Raw genomic sequence first — 23,573 nt, 5'->3', positions numbered from 1 at the left:
TTGGAGCTTTATGTTTTTAAAATTAAAGTTGAATGATAGGTATTATTGTTTCCATATCTCTCTTTGAATGTAAAAAATGATATATACGTTCAAGTTATTATGCTGCTGTTGTAAATTATCTAAATCTTACAGTAAAGAAATAACATTTGATAATACTCCTCCATAACTCATGGAATTGAACCAAATGCAACCTTAAGCACATCAAATTGGATGGAAATGGGATCTGCCCTCTGCTGGATTAGAAGGTACAATGGATTGTGCCCATGTAATAGATGGTGGTTTTCTTTGATAAGTCTATTCCTGCATAATTTCCACTGTAGGAATCATAGTGTTAGCAATTCTACAACTACTTGGAATAATAATCCAAGCTTTAAAATACATATCACTTCAGTCATAATGCAAATCACCAATACTAGATATTTTTGATCAATCTGTTCAGTGATGTTATGACATAGCTCGAGAGCAGTTGGACTTGCACACAGACTTTCTGGCTCAAGGGTAGAGCACTACCACTGTGCCACAAGAACCCTTTCTTGGCCCCAAGGTCTATTAGATTCCAGACGTTCTTACCACAACTCATCGGTTCATTGCATCACCAAATCACCTATGGCATTTACAAACCACCACCAGTGAATCATCCGTGTTTTCCAATTGATTAATTTACATGCAAAGCACATTAAGAGCAATTCAGACCTTCAAAGGTGAGTGCTAAAGGTGACCCTGAATTCTATCTTATTTTTCTGGGGTTGTTTCACACATTGTGGTTTGAAGGTATTTTCCTACTCAACCTGTTCAGAGACGTTATTATATACCTCTCAAGCAGGTGGTAGGCGGGTCACCTTGCTCAGAGGTAGGGACACTACACTGCACAAGAGCTCCTGGTCCTGAATACTATTCAGTACCAGTTAATACCAGGCAGCTTTTGTAAGATGTTTGCCTTTCAATTTGCTACACTAAACACACTTGTGTACTTCCTCAATACCTCTTCTATGTATTTGAGTGTGTGCTCTCTCACATGTTCAACCATCCAACCATACATTACATTACAGCACAGTTTCAGTTCATAAAAGACATCTTCCACCTTTTACAGCAACCATCACCTTACTTTAAAGGAGACTGTCTTTAACTACTACAAGCACCCATAATACTCAGTGTTCGTAGAAGTTGTTTCTTCAATGGTTGCATCATGCGAGATAGATGACTTTCCACCTTTAATTGCAGATAATTTTGAAGGATAATTTCAACTGCAACTTTTGGGCTGATCTGTTAAAGCAGCACAGGTGAAGCAGAAACATTGCCAACCTGACAGAAGACAACAGATTCATGCGTCATGAAGCCAATGGCACTCCACCAGGGTGGTGGCTCAGCAATTCTGGTAATTACTGGAGTACAGATTGATAGACTATTACAGTTATGTACAGTTGGTAAAACATGCCATTTAAAGTTTGAACCCAATCACTTTGACAAAGTAGTAAACACTTCCCTGCACTGCATCCTTGTTATTGGAGAGATCTTGCTACTTTTACCCATCTGTTCTGAGCATTCTTCCCAAGAGCCTCCAGCCCTCTAGCTGATACATAAATTGTCTCTTATGCTCAACACATATACCAGGACCTCTAGTACATTATTATAAAACTTTGGTATTGTTCTCTCACACATACAACCATTCTGCCATACATTATAGCCCAGTTCACAAAAGAGATCCACTACTTTTTACAGTGGCAAATAGCTTACTTTTAACAGATAAAGAGTGCCTTTAAGTACCACTAGCCACTCACAATATCAAGCCAGTGAATAGCACTGAATAACACTGACTACAGACTGTGCTCATGTAATCTCTAATTGAACATAATGCTTGCAATAAAGTGAATGGGCCTTGGTTCATCACATATCCTGATCCCCAACCCCATGTTCAGGAGTACAGGACAGCACGGTGGCTCAGTGGTTAGCACTGCTCCCTCACAGTGCAAGCTGGGTTCAATTCCAGCTTGAGGCAACTGTCTATATGGAGTTTGCCTTTGTCTGTGGGGTCTGATTTCCTCCCACAGTCCAAAGATGTACAGGTTAAGTGGATTAACCAAGTCAACTTGCCCATAGTGTCCAGGGATGTGGAGGTTAGGTGGATTAGCCATGGGAACACCGGGTTACATGGGTAAGGTAGGGGGGTGATTCTGGGTAGGATGCTCTTTGGAGGGTTGGTGTGGACTTATTGGGTCAAATGGCCTGTTTCAAAACCGTAGGAATTCCATGTTAGTATTTAATTTCCAGTAAGTTTGAATCAAAATTAATGAAAATATCAATATTTCAATGATAGTAGATTTCAAGTTAATTCTTGGCTTACTTTTCCCAACAGAAATCATTTGCTTTTGTCATAAATTGGAACAATGTCCATGAATTTACTATTGGAGTAGGTCAGGCATCATCATGAATTTGCATAAAGCAAGATCTCATAACCAGCAAAGGGATAAATTTTGATTTTCAGTGGTATTCAGTGGTGAATTAGGGTACATTTTGGCAAAGTCCTGTATACATTATAAAGGTATTCAATTGCTACCAGGAAAAGAATTAAAATCAGACACATGGAGGCAGGATTTTCCCAGCCCCAGAATGATGTGGCATTGGCAAGAAAGTTTGGAAAATCATATGAGATGATCAGTGAAAAGCATCCAAATGAGAAAAACAAACCCAATATTGTAACCACATACTGACTGAGATTCTCGAACCCAGTGAGCTGTAAGCGACTTATTTTTACCTAATCTCACTAATATGCAGATTCACATTCTCCCACCTACTGGATAGAAATTAAATGACGACAATTCCTGGCATCAAAATCAGAATGGGTATCTGATGATTCTAGCCCACCACCTGCTCCTCTGGACCTCAATCATGGATATTCGGCACCAATATCTCAGAGAACGGTCGATGGGCATGAACCACACGGACCCCTCATCAAGGAACTTTGGCATCCAAGACATAGCAGTCTCACCACACCATCACAGTATATCTCTGAATTACTGACATTACCGTTTCGCGTTTCAATGCTGTACTTTAGAACACATTGATACCTCTCATTGGAATGCCATTGCCAGAACACTTTGCCAGCAGGGACACATCCCCACCTCATAGATTTGAGGGCCGCTTGCTTGCTGTCTTAGCGTCAATGTTGATGCTCACCATCATCCCTGCTTTGGATTTGTGCAGCATGACATTTCATAAACTATCATCATTGCAACGGGGTGGCTGTCAGTTCACAGCTTGATAAACAACTCCCATTCAGTCAAGATTTATAAGGTATTTGTACTGAATACAAATATATGTCGTAATTAGGGATTCAATAGTTGTGATATGATTTTTATAAAATACTTAGAGCTATTTATAGCGATTTTTGAGAAGATTTGTAGCTCAGGTTGACAATGAGTATGTATGTTAGCTCGCTGAGCTTGAATGTTTGTCTTCAGACGTTTTGTCACCATCATCATCGGTCAGAGTATCTAATGAAGTGTCAGTGGTATGTACCGCCTCTCTGTTTATAGGTCTTCGTTTCTTAAGGTGGGTGATGTCATTTCCGGTTCATTTTTTCAAGAGAAGGTAAATAGGATCTAAATCGATGTATTTATTGATGGAGTTCTAGTTAGAATGCCATGCCTCTAAGAATTCTCATGTATGCTTTGTTTTGCCTGTCCTAAGATGTGTGTGTTGTCCCACTTAAAGTGGTGTCCTTCTTTTTCTGTATGTAAGGATACTAGTGATTGTGGGTCATGTCTTTTGGTGGCCAGTTGGTGTTCATGTATCCTGGTGGCAAGTTTCCTGTTGGTTTGTACATCAGATAGAACTGGAAATTACATCATCCACCTTAAGAAACCAAGACCTATAAATAGAGAGGCAGGAGATATCACTGGTGCTTCACCGGAGACTCGCACTGATGATGTATGGTGACAAAACATCTGAAAACAAACCTTCAAAACTAAGCTAACTAACTTATATACTCAGCTGTTTATGTATTCATAGTAATTTTCTGAAAGCTGCATGGGAAAATTAATCCATTGGCAATTTTTTTTCTGAGACAGTATTTTGCTAAAATTTTAACTATTGTTCTCTTGGTAAGTAGAAATATTTTAATGGTAAGATAAATGGTAGCATAAACTGGCAAAGCTGGCAATTAAACATGCATATTTCAAACTGTCAGGGATGTCACTAACAAAATAGAAAATAATCTATTTCTTGCTTATCATCTATTTATTTGCCAGGAACTATTTAGGAAGCAGAGTTATAATTACGTATTGATTTAATTACGAATCTGACACAATGAGATAGATCAAAGTAAACTAGATATAAGAAACCAGACTATTGCTATAAATGTTTTATGATTTAGAATGTTTATAAATAATATAACAATGCAATTGAGTCATATAGTTATACAGTGCACTTTATTTTGTACACTTCATATGAATCCCTACAGTGCAGATAAAGGCCATTTAGCCCATCAAGTCTGCACCAAACCCTTGAACCAGCATCCCATCCAGACCCACCTCACATTTATCATGGTCAATCCACCTAGCTTGAACATCCCTAGACACTGCAAGGCAATTTAGCATGGCCAATTCACCTAATCTGCATATGTTTGGACTGTGGGGAGGAAACTGGAGCACCCAGCAGAAATGGGAAGAACGTGCAAGCTCCACGCAGACAGTCGCCCAAAGCTGGAATTGAATCTTGATCCCTGGTGTTGTGAGGCAACAATGCAAACCACTGAGCCACCCATATATGGAGTATGACTGTATAGTGACAGATAACTTGGAGGATGTACAGAATTCTTGATATTTTTCTATGATTTGGTAAAGTTCTGACTGCATGGAAACATATTTCTCGTTCTGTTCAGAGGATCACAGAGATTTTACCACACTACTTAGCAGCACCATGCTATGTGTGAATATCTGAGTATGTTATAGTCATCAAGTGCCATACTTACTGCCAACAATATTTGAGAGGAGCTGTGAATAACCTCGATATATTGATAATCAATAATGCAACCCATCACAGAGATATAGGAATGGCCATCCAAACTTTTCACATAGGCAGTTGGCATCTCTCTTCTAACACAGCCGGGACCATGTTCACTCCACCAGGAATGGTGCACAGAAATATTGAATGTCAGTAGGTCACTCTCCTGTATAAAAAGAAGCATATATTTGGATATTAAACACATAACAAACGTTGAATTATTGTAATAAAAATTATGAACAACACTGGTTACAATCAGTAAAAATTATATTGATAGTCTAATCAGTCCTTACTCCACATATGCCCCTTAACCAGAACAACAGCAAATATGTTATCTAATTATTTGCAGCCTCCAACATCCTAAGCACATACTGAATGTCAATAGGTTCAATCCATAAAGTGAGATAAATCTGGTAAAAAAAGTTATGCCTCCAAAACACAGCCAGTAGTCTTTGTGTAAACTACAATCCACAAGCATGAAGTTAATGTCGTAACTGTTACCAACCAATTATTGTGGATGCATGTTACAAATATTGTTTTTTTAATGAGTGAGATTTATTTGCTAATTTCACATAAGTTTTTTTATTAATATGTCTCACGTCACAGGCATAGTAGTTAATTCTGAGTCCATTAAATGGCTGTGAACTATATTATTTGAATCACAAATATCTATTAAGATTAATAATACATACATGAACTGCTTCCTCAGTTGGTGTTATAAATATTCACTCAGAGAACCTCAATGCCATTTCAAGACCATTTGGTTACATTTGGTTATATATGCTCCATGCCATTGTAACTAACTGGAAGGACTATATAGATGGTTATTATGTAAATGTTTAGGTTTCTATAATAAACTTCACAAAAATGTTTGAAATAACTGGTGATAACTAGTACATTCCAGCAACAAAAAACTCACAGAGACCAAAACAGATCTGTCAATCAAAAGATGGCATCATTAACTGTGTTACTGCTGTCAGCTGTGTTGCACAAATGTCCTGCAGCTTTTTATATCAAGCACACTCATTGCCTCAGCAATGATGCTGCAGTCAGTTCATGCTAAATTTGACAGAGGGGTTCACTGATTTAATATTCAGAGTGAACTATTAATAATGATTTTAGTTACATGCTTTTAATTGCAATTCAATATTGTCCAAAATATAAAGTATTTTAAACTATTATTATATTTGCTGCATTGTCATTCAGCAGATGATGCTCCTTATATATGTGCTGTGAATATAATAAAACATGTAACTGATATAAAGTATCCAACTGATATAAAGTATCCAAATAGTGATAAATAAATAAATCCATGAACAAGAGTAGGAAATGTTGGTAAAAATAAACATGGTTTAGAATTCCTCTTCTTTTAGTTTTGCATAAATATTTAAGGAATTAACAGTATCAAATGAATAATGGCAGAAATCATTAATACAAAGTATTTTATTGCTTTCCTGGGTTCATCCTCTTCTTCTGAAGCAAATGACTCTGTTTTGGGAGTTAAGAAATGATGTTCCCCATCCAATGCTTTACCCAAGTGATCAGTTTTCATGTATGGTTCTTAACAGGGAGGCTATCCAACTGTGGAGTATTCCAAAGCTGACCCCTTCATTATCTATAAAAATACAGATTGCCATACTTGTCACGGTATGGCAAGCACAAGTGAAAACACAGAGCTACTGTGGCCAATTGCCATGCCCCAATTCAGATCATCTGCTACAGCACAACCCTGAGATCAGACCTGGAACAAATCTAGTTATTATATCACTGAAATATATGCCAGCAATTTCTATGCAATTTCTTCAGATCATATGCCATACTATGTTAAAACACTGGAGAAATGGGGCCAGATTTTGCAGAAAGAATAACATCAGGTTAAAAATGCACACTGTTACTAACAATGCAAATCAACCAGCAAAATCAAAGCATTAAACTGGACACTTAATGCCTCTCCACTGTTTACTTTACACAAACCACATCTTGCTCTTATCCTCCAGTAATGCTTAAGAACTTGTTGGAATTTCGTATTAATTATCCAGTAAATTCACTACTGAAATGTAAGTATGGAATGGATTGCAACTACTTTTTATGAAAACCAATGTGAGAGTAGTTAATGTATTGACAACAACATCTTTAGCCCAGACTGGGTCAATTTGAATGACTCAAATTCATTCTCACTTGTAGTCAATTATTGCTAGAGATTTTTAAAAAAGTAAGTCAAACTTTTCACTTCATTTTCCTTTCTGTTCATCATAATTCAATCTTTATTTCCCTCTATTACAGCACCTAATTTGACTAATTCACTCTACATTTACTTTTCCATTCTTTCTAGCTTTCTTTTTTCAATCCTGAAATCTCATTAGTTAAGAAGAAACCCTGTTGCTCCTCCAGTTTGCTTACCCCAGATGTTTCATTGCCTCATTACACCATGAGCTGTTCAAACTTCCACCCAATTCAAACACAAAGTTTTGAGTTAATAGTGGAAAAACGCAGTGAGGTTCCCTGTCAGTACTCCGAACCCACTTATTATCTCACCATTATTTCAGTATTTCAGTGAAATAAGGGAACACACATAATTGCACACAGGCAGAAAAGGTAGCATAGCCTAACAATTTATTAAACATCATTACATTAATTAATTAGAACAGGATATTCTGTACACAACATGTGCAATTGCGAATTTTAGTCTTGTGTTCCTTTTCCATTTGCATTGATTAGATCTGAGAATAAATTTAAATTCTATTTCAGTAATTTTAGTTTACTTGTTGCACTGCAATTCTGACAGTGTTTCAGAACTGCATTTAAATTAATCAGCTATGACTCAAATAATGACTTTTCTCAGTATCATCACACCTTTTAGTCACAGGTCAAACAAATGACTCTTCTAAAGATTACAAATTATAAGGCTTCTCACTGGGAAGGAATAGGACTATAGTGCTCTGAAATGGTGGGAAGAATTTTATGATACCATTCTTCTATCATTATGGCTGTTGCATATTCCCTAGCCGACTGCAGGAACCCACATTGAATTAGGTAGGAGACAAACGTAATACACACCATGTTAGAACAGCTAGAAGTGGATTGTCTGAACTTTTCTGACCTCCATAAAATCAGCCTTATCATTAAAAAAATGTTACCCCTTCTCTGTCACCGCTCTACTCTCTTCAGGGCTGAAGGTTGGTGTACTTTTCAATATTGTAGTGGTAGGGAGTTGGCAAATTGCCCCGGGCAAGTTGTCAATGGCCAAGTGCTAATGAGTCCTAGCCTTCAAGATTATTAGATAACAATAAATCAAACAAAGAACTGCAGATGCTGGAAATCTGAAACAAACAAAAACAGACATTCCTGGAGAAACTCAGAAGACCTGGCAGTATCTAGGGAGAGGAAACAGGGCCAACACATCAAGTCCAGTGAACCACTTTAGATGTTCTGAAGACTATCAGAAGGATAGCCAATAGGCTACTGCTGGGAAATATCTAATCCTAGTTCTTTCCTGCTACAATAGGACAAAAACCTCAATTTAATCTTATTGATCAGTACATTACACAAACATGTTTACATTATAAATTATGGATCTTATCATTCACAATTAGTGTCATTTACATTAAGGACTGATAGCAACATAACAACATAGCAACAATAAAGGTGAAATACAGGATTTACAGTGTTAAGTACAGTAGTCCAATCTTACCCTAATCTTTCAAAATGGCAATATTAATGTTTCAATATGGATAATATTGAGATCAGAAGGTAAAGGATGAATTGTTTGGCATGTTGCCAACATCTTTGCTTCTGCAGTAAGCCTCAAAATACAAAGCTCTGCCATTTTGCCATAACAATTGCTCCAGGTTTTTCCTGTCAATTATGAATTGCTGCTTCAATTTGTTATTTGAATATCAGATTAGCCTATCACTATTACATTGTGAAGACAACAGGTTAATATCATGTTAATAATAATAGTCTAATCATCAATTGGTCATTAGGGATTGATTAAATTGGTGAGTTAATTTATTTAAAACAGTAAGACACATTATAATGTATGAAGCAGACATTACAGCAAAGAACTGATTTCTGAGTGTAGCTTTCAAACAAGAGAAAACAACTGCCAGGAGAGAAAAAGCATTGTACATACAGCATATAGAGTCCTTAAAAATGAACTTGCTTAAAGGCAACATACACAGACAACCGTCTTTACGTCTGGAAATTATTAAGAATTTATTCCATGACTGCGTGTGATCATTTAAATTCCCATGTAAGTGAAAATTCTCTACAGTAGAATTAAAAATAATAGTTTACTCCAGCTAATTGTGTCCAATAATTTGGTAAAATTAATTCCAGAACATATTTAACATTTAAAACTGAAGTCCCAATGTTTTCATGAAAATCTAAGTTTAGTTGCTGCATATGAGGGTAACATTTTAATTTACAAATATTCACTAATATTGAAGATAAAACTGTGTAAAAATTCACTCCTTCATCTCTTGATCAAGGACACCAAACTGCTTTTTTTTTCTAAACTATGGGGACATATTCTCCGCTAGTAGTTCTCAATGAATTGGTATTATGAAACCTGATAATAAACCAGATGGAATCAATAAATCCATCAACTTAACACTTCAAAAAAATAAATAGTCACTTTCTAACATATCTACAAATTAGTTAAGGATGTAATTTCACTGGCTCTTTGTTGAGTTCTAAGAATAGCAAAGTTTCACAAAATGAAGCAAAGTACTGAGATGTAGACTATTAGACTAGACGGGGTTGAGGTTCACAAGGAGGAGGTGTTGGCCATTCTGGAAAGTGTGAAAATAGATAAGTCCCCTGGGCCAGATGGGATTTATCCTAGGATTCTCTGGGAAGCCAGGGAGGAGATTACAGAGTCTTTGGCTTTGATCTTTATGTCGTCATTGTCTACAGGAATAGTGCCAGAAGACTGAAGGATAGCAAATGCTGTCCCCTTGTTCAAAAAGGGGACTAGAGACAACCCTGGAAATTATAGACTTGTGAGCCTTACTTCTATTGTGGGCTAAGTTTTGGAATGGATTAAAAAAGATAAGATTTATAATCATCTAGATAGGTATGATTTGATTAGGGATAGTCAACACGGTTTTGTGAAGGGTAGGTCATGCCTCACAGATCTTACTGACTTCTTTGAGATGGATGAGGGTAAAGCAGTTGACATGTTGAATATAGATTTCAGTAAAGCATTTGATAAGGCTCCCCGCAGTAGGCTATTACACAAAATATGGAGGCATGGGATTGAGGGTGATTTAGTGGTTTGGATCAGAAATTGGCTAGCTGTAAGAAAACACAGGGTGGTGGTTGATGGGAAATGTTCATCCTAGAGTTCAGTTGTTCGTGGTGTACCACAAGGATCGGTTTTGGAGCCACTACTGTTTGTCATTTTTATTATCTGGATGAAGGCATTGAAGGATGGGTTAGTAAATTTGCAGATGACACTAAAGTCAGTGGAGCTGTGGACACTACAGACAGATGTTGCAGATTACAAAGGGACATAAATAAGCTGCCGAGCTGGGCTGAGAAGTTGCAAATGGAGTTTAATGTGGAAAAATGTGAGGTGACTCACTTTGGAAGGAGTAACAGGAATAAAGAGTACTGGGCTAATGGTAAGAGTTTTGGTAGTGTGGATGAGCAGAGAGATCTCGGTGTCCATGTACACAGATCCTTGAAAGTTGCCACTCAGATTATTGGGTTGTTAAGAAGGCATACGGTGTGTTAGCTTTTATTGGTAGATGGATTGGTGATTTGGAGCCATGAGGTCATGTTGCAGCTGTACAAAACTCTGGTGCCGCCACACTTGGAGTATTGTGTACAGTTCTGGTCACCACATTATAGGAAGGATGTGGAAGCAATGGCAAGGGTGCAGAGGGAATTTACTAAGATGTTGCTTGGTATGGAGGGAAGGTCCTATGAGGAAAGGCTGAGAGGCTTGAGGCTGTTTTCATTAGAGAGAAGAAGGTTAAGAGGTGACTTAATAGAAGCGTACACGATGATCAGAAGATTAGATAGGGTGGTCAGTGAGAGCCCTTTTCCTTGGATGGTGATCACTAGCACAAGGTGACATTGCTGTAAAAGGGGGGTTGATAGATATAGTACAGATATCAGAGGTAGGTTCTTTACTCAGAGAGTAATAGTGGACTTGCCAACATTAAGGGCATTTAAATGTTCATTGGATAAACATATGGATGAAAATGGAATAGTGTAGGTCAGATGGGCTTCAGATAGGTTTCACAGGTCAGTGCAACTTCAAGGGTTGAAGGGCCTGTAGTGCACTGTTCTATGTTCTATGTCTAAGTGTACAATGGTTATAAATAAGTATATAATGGTTGTCATTTTAAACTAATTATCTATCATTGGTGCTCTTACCAAATCACTTCCCTATCCTGTATGTTCAACATTTATGTGAAAAATATAGTTCTCACAGGCATCATTACTGGAACTGAAATCACTATGTTTCCATCATCTCTTATGCAGAAATAAGGTCCTTTTTTTTGGGTGTATTTGATTTTGTTATTCAACATTAAGAAATATTCCTTGGTGTATTGAGAGTGATAACCTGTGCAGATTAATTAACACCATGGAAAATATGTTTATACCAAAAATAATCATTTTTAATAAACATGTTTAGTCCACCAAGCAAATAATCTGGTATTAAGTCACTGAATATAGTTTTAAAAATCTATGCTGATTTATTAATTTCAATAGTGTACACTCATTAGCTCCTTTATGAATTAAATATGTTTTAATATTTGAAAACTTTAAATGCATCTTTGAAATAAGATAAAACAAGCTTAATTTGAGACTTCTTCGAGCTGCTAGACAGGCAAATCAGGAGAAACATGTCAATCTTGGTATTTTGATCTGGGGCATGACCAATTTGTGTGTGAAGTTGACTTCGCAAGTGAATCTTTGAATCAGCTTTTCAATCTATACTCAATGCAACTTCTACTCAAAATGTCATGATCTATGATGTGATCTGGCTATTTTCAGGAGAACTGCACTTGGAAAACTAGCACAACCTAGCAGTGCCCAAAGGCTATGCTCTATAGACCTGAGAGCACTTGCAGCACATAAAGTGAGAGGTTGTTCCACAATATTTGTTTTATTCAAATAGTTGTTGGGAGTGAAGAACTTAAGCATTGGTGAGGTCCCCAACTCACCCACGCTTACAAAACTCACAATACATTGTTTACATTAGATGTGAGTCTGCAATTGGACAACATTTGCTTGAAAATCCCGAATGTGTAAAGAATTAGACTGACAATCAATCAGTTAGGCTCATAGCGTGAAAGATACAGGGCCCTGTTCTTTGCTGACAGTAAGAACACGTATGCAGACCACACCTGCTTTAACTCAACACAATAAACTGCAGTTACTCGTTAGTTCATTTCTCAGGGCAATGTCTTAACCAATTAGAGTACACCTGCCTGGTTTAAATTTAAACAAAAACCTGACAGATAACTTTCAATCAAAATTAATTGGTGTTTTCTCCAGGTAACAATTAGAGTTCACCAATGAACACATTTATCTCAGGCAGTACATATTTTTTTCCCTTGAATTGATACTCTCATGAATTGCACTAATAAGTGCACGATGAAAAACTTTGACAAAGGTGAGTCTTTTTTTCAGCAATATTTTCTTATCATTGGAAAGCAAAAGACATAAAAACTTCATGTAAGTCAAATGGAATGCTTAAATTTCATCATGATTCAATAGCACTATAAAAGTAATATTGGAATTGAACCCTTTCACAAATGAATCATACACATATCTCAAGTCCACAAGATCAACCTCTTCCACTGACTGTTAAGTAACTCTGAAATGGAACACTTAAAAATCTGAAAAGTTACCAATCAGGAGCCAAACTATCAAAATTTATTATTTTTAAGGATTCCAAAGTCGTTTTCACTTTCAACAAGAAGACTGCACGATGTCCAACAGTTCTAGAAAACAGGCTCTAAAAGTAAGCAATAAATCTAAAAAACATGGGCCATAATATTCCAAGCCAGACTGGGATGGGCAAGCAGTGGTGTGATTTGAAAACTCAGGGAAATGGTGGAAATCTGTACAAGCTGGAGAGTCCTAGGTGAGATCAGTTCATTCTCATTTGAATTTATCACACCAGTATTTGCATTTGTGAGGAAGTGGTTGAGAATGGAGCTGAGAAATGAGTATTCAGCAGAATGGTAAAGTATTCCTAGTGGCATGCAGTGTAGTATTAGCAATAAATAAATATGAAATGAAACAACTAATTTTTTATGAGCATCTTTCAACCTGATCTACTTTGTTGTTGAATGGTCTGGCCATTTCAAGCCAGCAAGTTAAAATTGCAGTCAGATTCCAATGAAATCATTTGGACTAAACATACAGACAGTAATGTAAAATTATCCGCCACCAGGATTTGGACAAATGAACTTAGTGTCTGCTTAGTTCAGCCAGTTAGAATCCAAATTCATGAGTGACTTTAGGGCAGGTAAGAGGCATTGGCAATTTTAACAGTCAACCTGAAATAAGAGCAAAATACTGCAGACACTGGAGACCTGGAGTAAAAACAGGCAGTGCTGGAAAAATTTGGCAGGTCGAGCAGCATCTGAGGAGAGAGAAACAGAGTTAATGTTTCAAGACCAATGGCTGAGTCAGACACAACATGTTAATTCTGCTTCCCTCTTCATAGATCCAACCAGACCAGCTGAGTTTTTCCTACGTTTTCTGGTTTTATTGATTGTCAACCTTTCTGGTTACTGCTGAAGCAGGGTAGGATTAAAATCCCTCCCTCGCTGTTTTCAGTCGAGCAAGAGCTTCAAATGAAGGAGTAAACTGTTAATTAGGTTCGGTTTCGATCTCTTGCAAGAACTCAACTGGCATTTGATATAAAACAAAAGCAAATTTGTTGTCTGCAGGGCTGCTGCAATCATTCTCTGGGTCTATACATCCTTTCTAAAACATGTATTATATTGCATTTGAACCTCCCTTTCCATCACTTATTGTAATAACCCCAATGAGTCTGCTGGTGCAATAAAATATTTTGGAGAGGCCAAGATGCAATTTTGATGGATTGATGGACTTAGCGAACTGAAGAAAACAAGAAGGACAGGCATTAAGAAATGAATACAAATGAGGAAAGAAATAGGAACAGATCATAATGTAAGGTATCAAAAAGATTCAAATGAATATTACAGAATACGACATCCATAAATAGAGAGAGCATGGGCAGAATGAAATATTAAAGACAGTAAAGGAGAAATTATACAGGAGATAAAAGCAAATGCAAAACAGAAATGGATCGTAAGAGATAAATCAAGAATCATTAATTGGAAAGAGAATTTGATAGGAAGCAAAAAAGAAAATAACAATAATTCATGGAGAAAATAATAATTGCAGAATTAATCATAGGAGCAAGAATACATGGGTAATATTAGGAAAAATTGTCAGGATACCAGAGAGATTTTAAAAAATTCTATTCTACAAAGTTCCCTGTTCAAATGTTTAATACACTCCTTTTAACATTATTGTGTTCACTGGCACTCACCCACTCAAAAAAAATCACAGAGAAACAACAGCAGATTACATAATCTAGTAAAAAAAGACTAAAATAAATCACCAAGGAAAATTTTTAAAATTGTAATCCAGCCTTGAATAATACCGTGAAAAATGAGACTGGATAGCTCTGTATTTGGAATTTTTACAATATATACACAACTGAATGATGAGAACTTCAATGCATACCAAAGATCAGGTGCTGTGCAGTTCCTGGTCATTCATTAATTAAAATATTCTTGTTTCTTGCATTAGAAACTAATGATTTATACTGGAACACGAGAGTACATTTTATTTAGGCTCAAAATATTAATGCATTTTTATTCATTATTAATTATAAAGAAGAATTAACACAGCAAAAGGTAAGATAATATTAAATGAAGAAAGATCTTTCCAAGTTAAATGTCAATTTCGTACTCTGTTGCGAACTCCAGGAAAAATAAGTTGTCAACATCCCATTTGTAATATCCAATCAGCAAACACAACATCAAAACCAAGAATCAAACATTAGCAATATGAAACTGGATTTAGTTAAGAAGCTTGTTACTCGAACTTTACACAGAAGCAGGTGGAAATGACAGAAGCAAGAGAATGATTTGTCAATAGCTACTTTACAGCCACACGACATTTTGCATGGGGTTAAATGCACAACTTTATTAGTACTTTTTACTGAAGGAAGTAACGCATGGACAGCAACATGCAATAAAGCAATGATAGTGAAGATTAATAAGGAATTAACTAAAGTGTTCGCAAACATTTTTTTTAACCACGAGAGAAAAAGCACCACGGTTAAAATTAACCTCTTTTTGTAATGGTTGGGAGAAGAGGATAATTTGTGTTGTATAAAAGTCTGCTGCCTGGCAACAATACAAGCAATTTCTCAGCCTCCTACGCGTGCTTATTTGGCTAAGTCCGTCCATCCAACTTACAAAGAAGCTTAGCTATGTCTGCTGCTTCACTGACTCTATAAACCTGCATATATTGTACACTCTTGTCAGTTTAAATAAATACATTTTTATACTTATGTTTTTTTTGGAAAAGTAAATTGCTCTTTTCTGGGGAGCATGGTTTAAAATTCACTTATGAATTCTTCACTCATGAATTATTATATCAGGCCCACTCATGGGAATTATAAACAGCATTTCCATGCCTGCTTGGGCAGCATGCTCTGTAAGCTAAGACTGCTTGTTATTTAGAAAAACAATGCATTAATTAATGATATACCTTCAGCAATACAGGTTTCATGGGAGGTACACTGTAGAGTTCATTATTTGTAATGCTCAAAATAGATTTTAGTTAAACTAATCAGTTAGAATTTTTAAAAATAAACAGTGATTACTTTGCAGCTTTGTTTACCAGCATTTCTAAACTAATTTCTCTCTTGCAGAATGGACTGACGATACAACCATGAAAACATATTACAACTTTTCTCAACATAATATGTTGTTAAAAATTTGTTAAGATTGTAATATTTTATGACAGCCAATGTAAAGCCACATGTCCTTGAATTATTAACAAAACTCATTTGGACTGAGCAGCTGGCAAGAAATATGATGAATAATTAGGCGTAAGAGGGCATCTGTCAGTGTCTTCAGATAATCACTGAACAGATGGACGATTTTGATATCTTAGCAACTTCATATGGAGTGAGAACAGCAAAGAGAAAATATGTGTGTTACAATCTGTGTCTGTACTTCTAAGAAATTTGCCATGGTTCCAAAGTCTGCTCTGAACTGACTCACTCCTCAATTGTTTTGTCGGTGTCTACCTAACTGACATTCTTCCATGAGACTGAAGCACATTTTTCTTACAACCATGGATTAAAATTAGTCTACTTAAATTGCAACAACAATCACACCTTAAAACCTAGTGCGTGTATTAATCTTGTTTTTCAATTTATACAAACTTATAAACTATGGTAATCAATATTAGCAGATTTAAAGCAAACACACGTTAAAATAACAGACAAATTTAAATAAATGTGCTCACAAATACCTTATTAATTTCTGGACTGCTAACATGTTATAGGATTTTTTTTGTTCTGCCTACAAATGCAATTTTGATGCTCACATTTAAACTTATGTTATAAATATATGTTTACAGGCAAAAAGGGGGCCAGTTACCTCAAATGACTGATTGGCTGGTTTGTAATGCAGAGTGACACCAGTATGTGGATTTAATTCCTGCATTGGCTGAGGTTACCACAAAGGTCCTTCTCAACTTGTCTTTTGCCTGAGGGATGGTGACCCACAGATTAAACCACACCAATCATTTCTCTCTAATGACAGAACAGCCCTATGGTCCAGTATGAATACGGCAACTCCACCTTTTAAACAGTAACCATTATAACTGCAATTGATACAAGACATAGAGTAACCTGCCTGTGCCGCAGGTAATAAAAAGGCATGAGTCACATGGATGTGCTGCAAAACATTTTGCTACATTAGTCATAATATATGTACTAATATACACAAATGTTATCAGTCCTGTTTTAAAATATATATAGAAATCAGCATTACTGGTTATAATAAAATACTTAAGATAACTTTCTAAGCATAATCAATCAGCTTACAACATAACATTCTAAGTTTCGTTAATCAGCTAGCTTCCATGGGACTGCCAACAATCTATTCACAATAAAACATGACCACTCAGTCTTAATATTTTACTGCTGACCTTGAATCAGGTGAGATCCACAGCAGTACCGTTGATTAAAAGGCAAACACAAAGTTAATTTGGCAGGTTTTGACAGTTGATGAAATTTCTACTGGTAGAAAAGACAACTGAGAAAGTCAATTGCTTTGTAGCACTGAAAGCCGGGCCACATGCAATAAACTTCCAGCATTCTGCAACCTTAACAGCCAGGCATCGCAAGACTTTCTGCTCAAGATTATCTTAAGCCAGATGTTCAATTGATAACAAACCAGCAGATGCTAAACTATAGCAGCTGTGTCAAAACCAGTTTACACTGATATTTATCGAAACATTAATCCTTAGGATTTGAAGTGAACATCCTGAGAATTTGATAAGATACTTGTCAAAATGCAAGTTCTCTCTTCAAAAAGAATCTCATGTTTTGGAAATTGTTCTAAATACCAGAATGAAAGATTGAAAGCATGCAAAGAACAATGCTGATAAGGAAGGAGCATTTTTTAAAAAAACCAGAGTTAAAATAAAAATCACACAACACCAGGTTATAGTCCAACAGGTTTAATTGGAAGCACACTAGCTTTCGGAGCGACGCTCCTTCATCAGGTGACAATCACCTGATGAAGGAGCGTTGCTCCGAAAGCTAGTGTGCTTCCAATTAAACCTGTTGGACTATAACTTGATGTTGTGTGATTTTTAACTTTGTACACCCCAGTCCAACACCGGCATCTCCGAATCAGAGTTAAAATAGATCACATTAAGATGCCAGTTTAAATCCAAAAAGATAAAACAGTCCAAAAGGAAAATGCTGCCTTTGTTTGCAAAGTCAAACATATTCAATTTTACAATTCCTTTAAGATTGGGTGATTTAAGATAACAACTAAAGTAATAAGGATTCTCCTGGCACTTTCTTGTTGAGTTTAGTGTTTGTTACAACTAGACAATTGGGCTGGATTGGCCTAGCCTCATGAAGATGAGGTTGGAGCCTGTTTGTGGGTTAGGAAGCAGGGTTAGAAAGACTCCCCAATGCATTCACATACTGGGGGCATTCCCTGGGCTGTGCTGGAAACAGAGCTGGTTTCCCACTCCACAGGGTGCAATTAAAGCCCCACTTTGAGGCCATTTCATATAGTCTCGGCATCAGACCATGGAGTCATCAGAACAATACAGAAACACCATGGCCTTATCCACTAATCTTTAATTAATAGGCAAGCAGACCCACCATCCCAATGTCTGGATCAGTGGTGCTGGAAGAGCACAGCAATTCAGGCAGCATCCGAGGACAGGCAAAATCGACGTTTCGGGCAAAAGCCCTGCCCGAAACGTCGATTTTGCCTGTCCTCGGATGCTGCCTGAATTGCTGTGCTCTTCCAGCACCACTGATCCAGAATCTGGTTTCCAGCATCTGCAGTCATTGTTTTTACCACCATCCCAATGTTCCTACCAGCTTCCCACCTCCTTATTTCATTAATTCACTGTGAGCAACCACAACTGCCTTCATGTTTAGATACCCTCCCACTCCCCAGCCTGTTTCTGACTGATATGGCAGTGGGCTCTCTGATTGTGTCTGCAGCTTGGAAAGCCTACCTGCCATCATTAATATGTCAAATCTAACAGTGAAGACAGTTAGGATACCACCTCCTGAAATGTTGTGCCAGTGGGGCATATAAAGGTGCCATGGAGAGACGCCAGTGCCTTCTGCAGATCTGGCATCAAGGCTCTGATGTACACCAGAAAATATGGCCTTTGTAAGTTAAAAATAAAGAAATGGCCAGCAACAATATCATCTCTCTGAACCTACCAGCATCTTCAGGTTGAACCTTTTTGAATTTTATCAAATTAATTTTAAATAATCTGTAGATAAGCTGGAAAGCGGAACGCAAACTATTTTCATAAAAGCCAAAAGAACTGCGGATGCTGAAAATCAGAAACAACAACAGAAGTTGCTGGAAAAGCTCAGCAGGTCTGGCAGCATCTGTGAAGAGAAATCAAAGTTAACATAGAACATAGAACAATACAGCGCAGAACAGGCCCTTCGGCCCACGATGTTGTGCCGAACATTTGTCCTAGCTTAAGCACCCATCCATGTACCTATCCAATTGCCGCTTAAAGGTCACCAAAGATTCTGACTCTACCACTCCCACAGGCAGCGCATTCCATGCCCCCACCACTCTCTGGGTAAAGAACCCACCCCTGACATCTCCCCTATACCTTCCACCCTTCACCTTAAATTTATGTCCCCTTGTAACACTCTGTTGTACCCGGGGAAAAAGTTTCTGACTGTCTACTCTATCTATTCCTCTGATCATCTTATAAACCTCTATCAAGTCACCCCTCATCCTTCGCCGTTCCAATGAGAAAAGGCCTAGCACTCTCAACCTATCCTCGTACGACCTATTCTCCATTCCAGGCAACATCCTGGTAAATCTTCTCTGCACCCTCTCCAAAGCTTCCACATCTTTCCTAAAGTGAGGCGACCAGAACTGCACACAGTACTCCAAATCTGGCCTAACCAAAGTCCTGTACAGTTGCAACATCACTTCACGACTCTTAAATTCAATCCCTCTGCTAATGAACGCTAATACACCATCTTACAAGCTCTATCCACCTGAGTGGCAACTTTCAAAGACCTATGAACATAGACCCCAAGATCCCTCTGTTCCACCACCTCACTAAGAACCCTACCATTAACCCTGTATTCCGCATTCTTAGTTGTCTTTCCAAAATGGACAACCTCACACTTGGCAGGGTTGAACTCCATCTGCCACTCCTCAGCCCAGCTCTGCATCATATCCAAGTCCCTTTGCAGCCGACAAGAGCCCTCCTCACTATCCACAACTCCACCAATCTTCGTATCATCTGAAATTTACTGACCCACCATTCAACTCCCTCATCCAAGTCATTAATAAAAATTACGAACAGCAGAGGACCCAGAACTGATCCCTGCAGAACTCCACTTGTAACTGGGCTCCAGGCTGAATATTTACCATCTACCATCACTCTCTGACTTCGACCGGTTAGCCAGTTTTCTATCCAATTGGCCAAATTTCCCTCTATCCCATGCCTCCTGACTTTCCGCATAAGCCTACCATGGGGAACCTTATCAAATGCCTTACTAAAATCCATGTATCCATAGCTCTACCCTCATCCACATGCTTGGTCACCTCCTCAAAGAATTCAATCAGACTTGTAAGGCAAGACCTACCCTTCACAAATCCGTGCTGGCTGTCCCTAATCAAGCAGTGTCTTTCCAGATACTCATAAATCCTATCCCTCAGTACCATTTCCATTACTTTACCTACCACTGAAGTAAGACTAACTGGCCTGTAATTCCCGGGGTTATCCCTATTCCCTTTTTTGAACAGGGGCACAACATTCGCCACTCTCCAGTCCCCTGGTACCACCCCCGTTGACAGTGAAGATGAAAAGATCATTGCCAACGGTACTGCAATTTCCTCTCTTGCTTCCCACATAATCCTAGGATATATCCCATCAGGCCCGGGGGACTTGTCTATCCTCAAGTTGTTCAAAATGTCCAACACATCTTCCTTCCTAACATGTATCTCCTCTAGCTTACTAGTCCGTTTCACACTCTCCTCTTCAACAATACAGTTCCTCTCATTCGTAAATACTGAAGAAAAGTACTCATTCAAGACCTCTCCTATTTCTTCCGACTCAATACACAGTCTCCCACTACTCTCCTTGATTGGACCTACCCTCGTTCTCGTCATTCTCATGTTTAAACATTTCGAGTCCTGAGGAGTTCTGAGGAAGAGTCACTGGAGCTGAAACATTAACTTTGATTTCTCTTCACAGATGCTACCATATCCACTGGGCTTTTCCAGCAACTTCTATTTTTGTGACACAAACCACCCTGTTGTTCAAATATACCCAGAGACTCAGAATGGTTCATCTTTGTAAGGAAGAAACTGTATTTGCCATTTCCAGCTCAATATGAACAGCCTGCATTTAAATTTTCTTCATTTTAATGATTTGAGGCAGCACTCAACAAGATTTCAATAAATATACAGAAAAGCCATACAACTTAAAAATAAGTAAATGTTGGTTTAGTTCAGTTGGAATTTGGCATCAAGGACGGCTTTGGTACTTGGGAACAGAATCTTAGCTGACAAATCAATGGACTAGTGCACTATCAGAAATGCTGTCGTTCAGTTTGGAGGTTATGCTGATCTGCTGTCTTCTTGTTCTTCTGATTTTAATTAATGCATTTGATCCCATGGTACTAATTGAAGAAGTACTGGGAACCATGACCTATATTCCTTACTCAATAAAAAACAGATTACCTGGTCATTCATCTCTTTGCTAGGGGTGAGACCTTGCTGTCCATAAATTAGTTGCTAAGGTTACTCACTGTACAACAATAACTTCATAATGTAATTCATTCCAAATGAAGCACCCTGGGATGTTTGATAGATGTTATAAGGAACTACTTCCATGCAAGATCGTTCTTTTCATGCTTAATTATCTGTTTATTTTAATCTGTACAGTATAAGGTTTTCTTTTACAAAGTGTACAATCTTAATAAATTTTCTTAAAACCTTACTTGAAACAGAGAACAATCTCTGTACCATACTCATTTCCAGTCTCTAGTCTCAGCATAATTACAGTTCCACTTCAAAGATTGAGCAAAACTGTGAACTCAATATTCGGGGAATCTAACTAAACATCAATGGAACTACTGTGTCACCACATTGACATTAATTATGATCCAGGATATCTAAATTACTCAATGATTCATACTATATGTATTAACATCTGAGGCTACTCAAAAATATTGATCACAACACCCACTGACAGTAAAGATAGGTATCTTTCCAATCAATCTGGATTATCACCACTGTTCAGTGATAAGTAACAATCTGTTTTTCATATCAGCATATAGATGTAGTTAAATTTTAGATGATACAGTGAATGTTTCAGTGATAACCCTGATAATCTTGTATATACCTCTAAGTCTGGTTTTGCTCAGTCCCGTGACCTGTATAAAGTGCCAAGGAAAGGGAAAGTTCTTAATTATAGATGAGTCATCCTTGTGCCATTTATGGTGGTATCCCTTACATAATTACATTGGTAAACTATAAGAGGCTGAAGGTTGCAGAAATAGACTTAATGCCTCAGGTAAGTGACCTTTAGTCATAACCAACTGAATTTTATCAGAAATCAACCATCAATTTTAGGCAAGTTTCAGGGATCATTTCTCTCCAGAAGCCCTAATGAGATTTCTCATGTTATTCTCCTCAACTCGCCTCACTAACCTTGCACCTCAACTCTATGGCAGCATGCTTGTCCTATTTTACCACCGTCCGGAGACAGAAGTATTTTTCACTGGATTTGGATTCCCAGAGCTGGTGCCACTTTGGTCAATGTAACCAAGCCTTTCACTGCGAAGGTAGTGGGAGGGGAACCAGAAAGAAATGTTTCTTGGGCACATGAATGTGCACTTACATTTGCACTTCATGGCAAATGTAAGTGCACATTCCTGAACAAATTGCTGTTGAAAATCCAAGTTATACAGTTTACAGTTTGGGGTGGCATGGTAGCTCAGTGGTTAGCACTGCTGTCTCACAGTGCCAGGGACTCAGGTTCAATTCCAGCCTCAGGCGACAATCTGTGTGGAGTTTGTACATTCTCCCATGTCTGGGTTTCCTCCCAGACTCCAAAGATGTGCAGGTTAGATGAATTGGCCATTCTAAATTGCCCATAGTGCTCAGGGATGTGTAGGTTAGGTGCATCAGTCAGGGTAAATGTAGAATAATAGGGGAATGGGTCTGGGTGGGATACATTTTGAGGCTCAGTATGGACTTGCTGGGCCGAAGGGCTTGTCTCCAAGCTGTAGGGATTCTATGATTTACCCTTCCTTTCTGTCATCCCATCTCAGAACCCTATCTCATGGAGTGCTATCTTTACCCCAATGCCCATTGTAGCTTCACATCTTCTCATTGTTGAATATGTGAAAAACCTTCAAAACATTCACTCTTATTCAGCAACAGCCAAAATAAAGAATAAACAAACAAAAATTACATCTGCTCTATGAACAGATAGGAACTGACTTGTGAATTGCACCCTGCTCTGCATCATTTGATCAAGTTGAAGCTGATGTTAATGTCCTTACCTTCCTCCTCAAAAAGCTGCTGCCACTATCCCAGCTCTTCAGAGATTATTATATCCCTTGTTGCCAGCAAGCTAGACTACTGTGACTGGACTGTGCTGCAAGCTCTGACCAGGGGTGAAATTCGGCTACATACATTTTTGACACAAGAACCTTATTGCAATGAATGAAGCACATGCCATGTTGCACAAATACAATAGCAAATTGTAGGTGCTGTATTATTACTGATTCTTTG

The 23,573-nt window shown here is 37.8% G+C and overlaps 1 protein-coding gene across 4 annotated transcripts in view; it reads right to left on the bottom strand.

Annotated features, from left to right (window-relative positions):
• The window catches only part of LOC122560139 (sodium/potassium-transporting ATPase subunit beta-1-interacting protein 3-like), a 204,972-nt gene that overhangs the window by 57,312 nt on the left and 124,087 nt on the right, over nt 1-23,573 (bottom strand). For all 4 annotated transcript variants that reach the window (XM_043710427.2, XM_043710429.2, XM_043710424.2 and 1 more), the window contains one exon: nt 4,970-5,167. In XM_043710427.2, coding sequence (XP_043566362.1) covers nt 4,970-5,167 — 198 coding nt within the window. The remainder of the gene's footprint in view (nt 1-4,969; nt 5,168-23,573) is intronic.

This window comes from Chiloscyllium plagiosum, unplaced genomic scaffold (genome assembly GCF_037043375.1).
Source record: "Chiloscyllium plagiosum isolate Xiang-an unplaced genomic scaffold, Cpla_swu_hap1 HiC_scaffold_15, whole genome shotgun sequence".
Lineage (NCBI taxonomy): Eukaryota > Metazoa > Chordata > Chondrichthyes > Orectolobiformes > Hemiscylliidae > Chiloscyllium > Chiloscyllium plagiosum.
The sequence above is the reverse complement of the archived record's forward strand: the minus strand, read 5'-3'. Positions and strand labels throughout refer to the sequence as shown.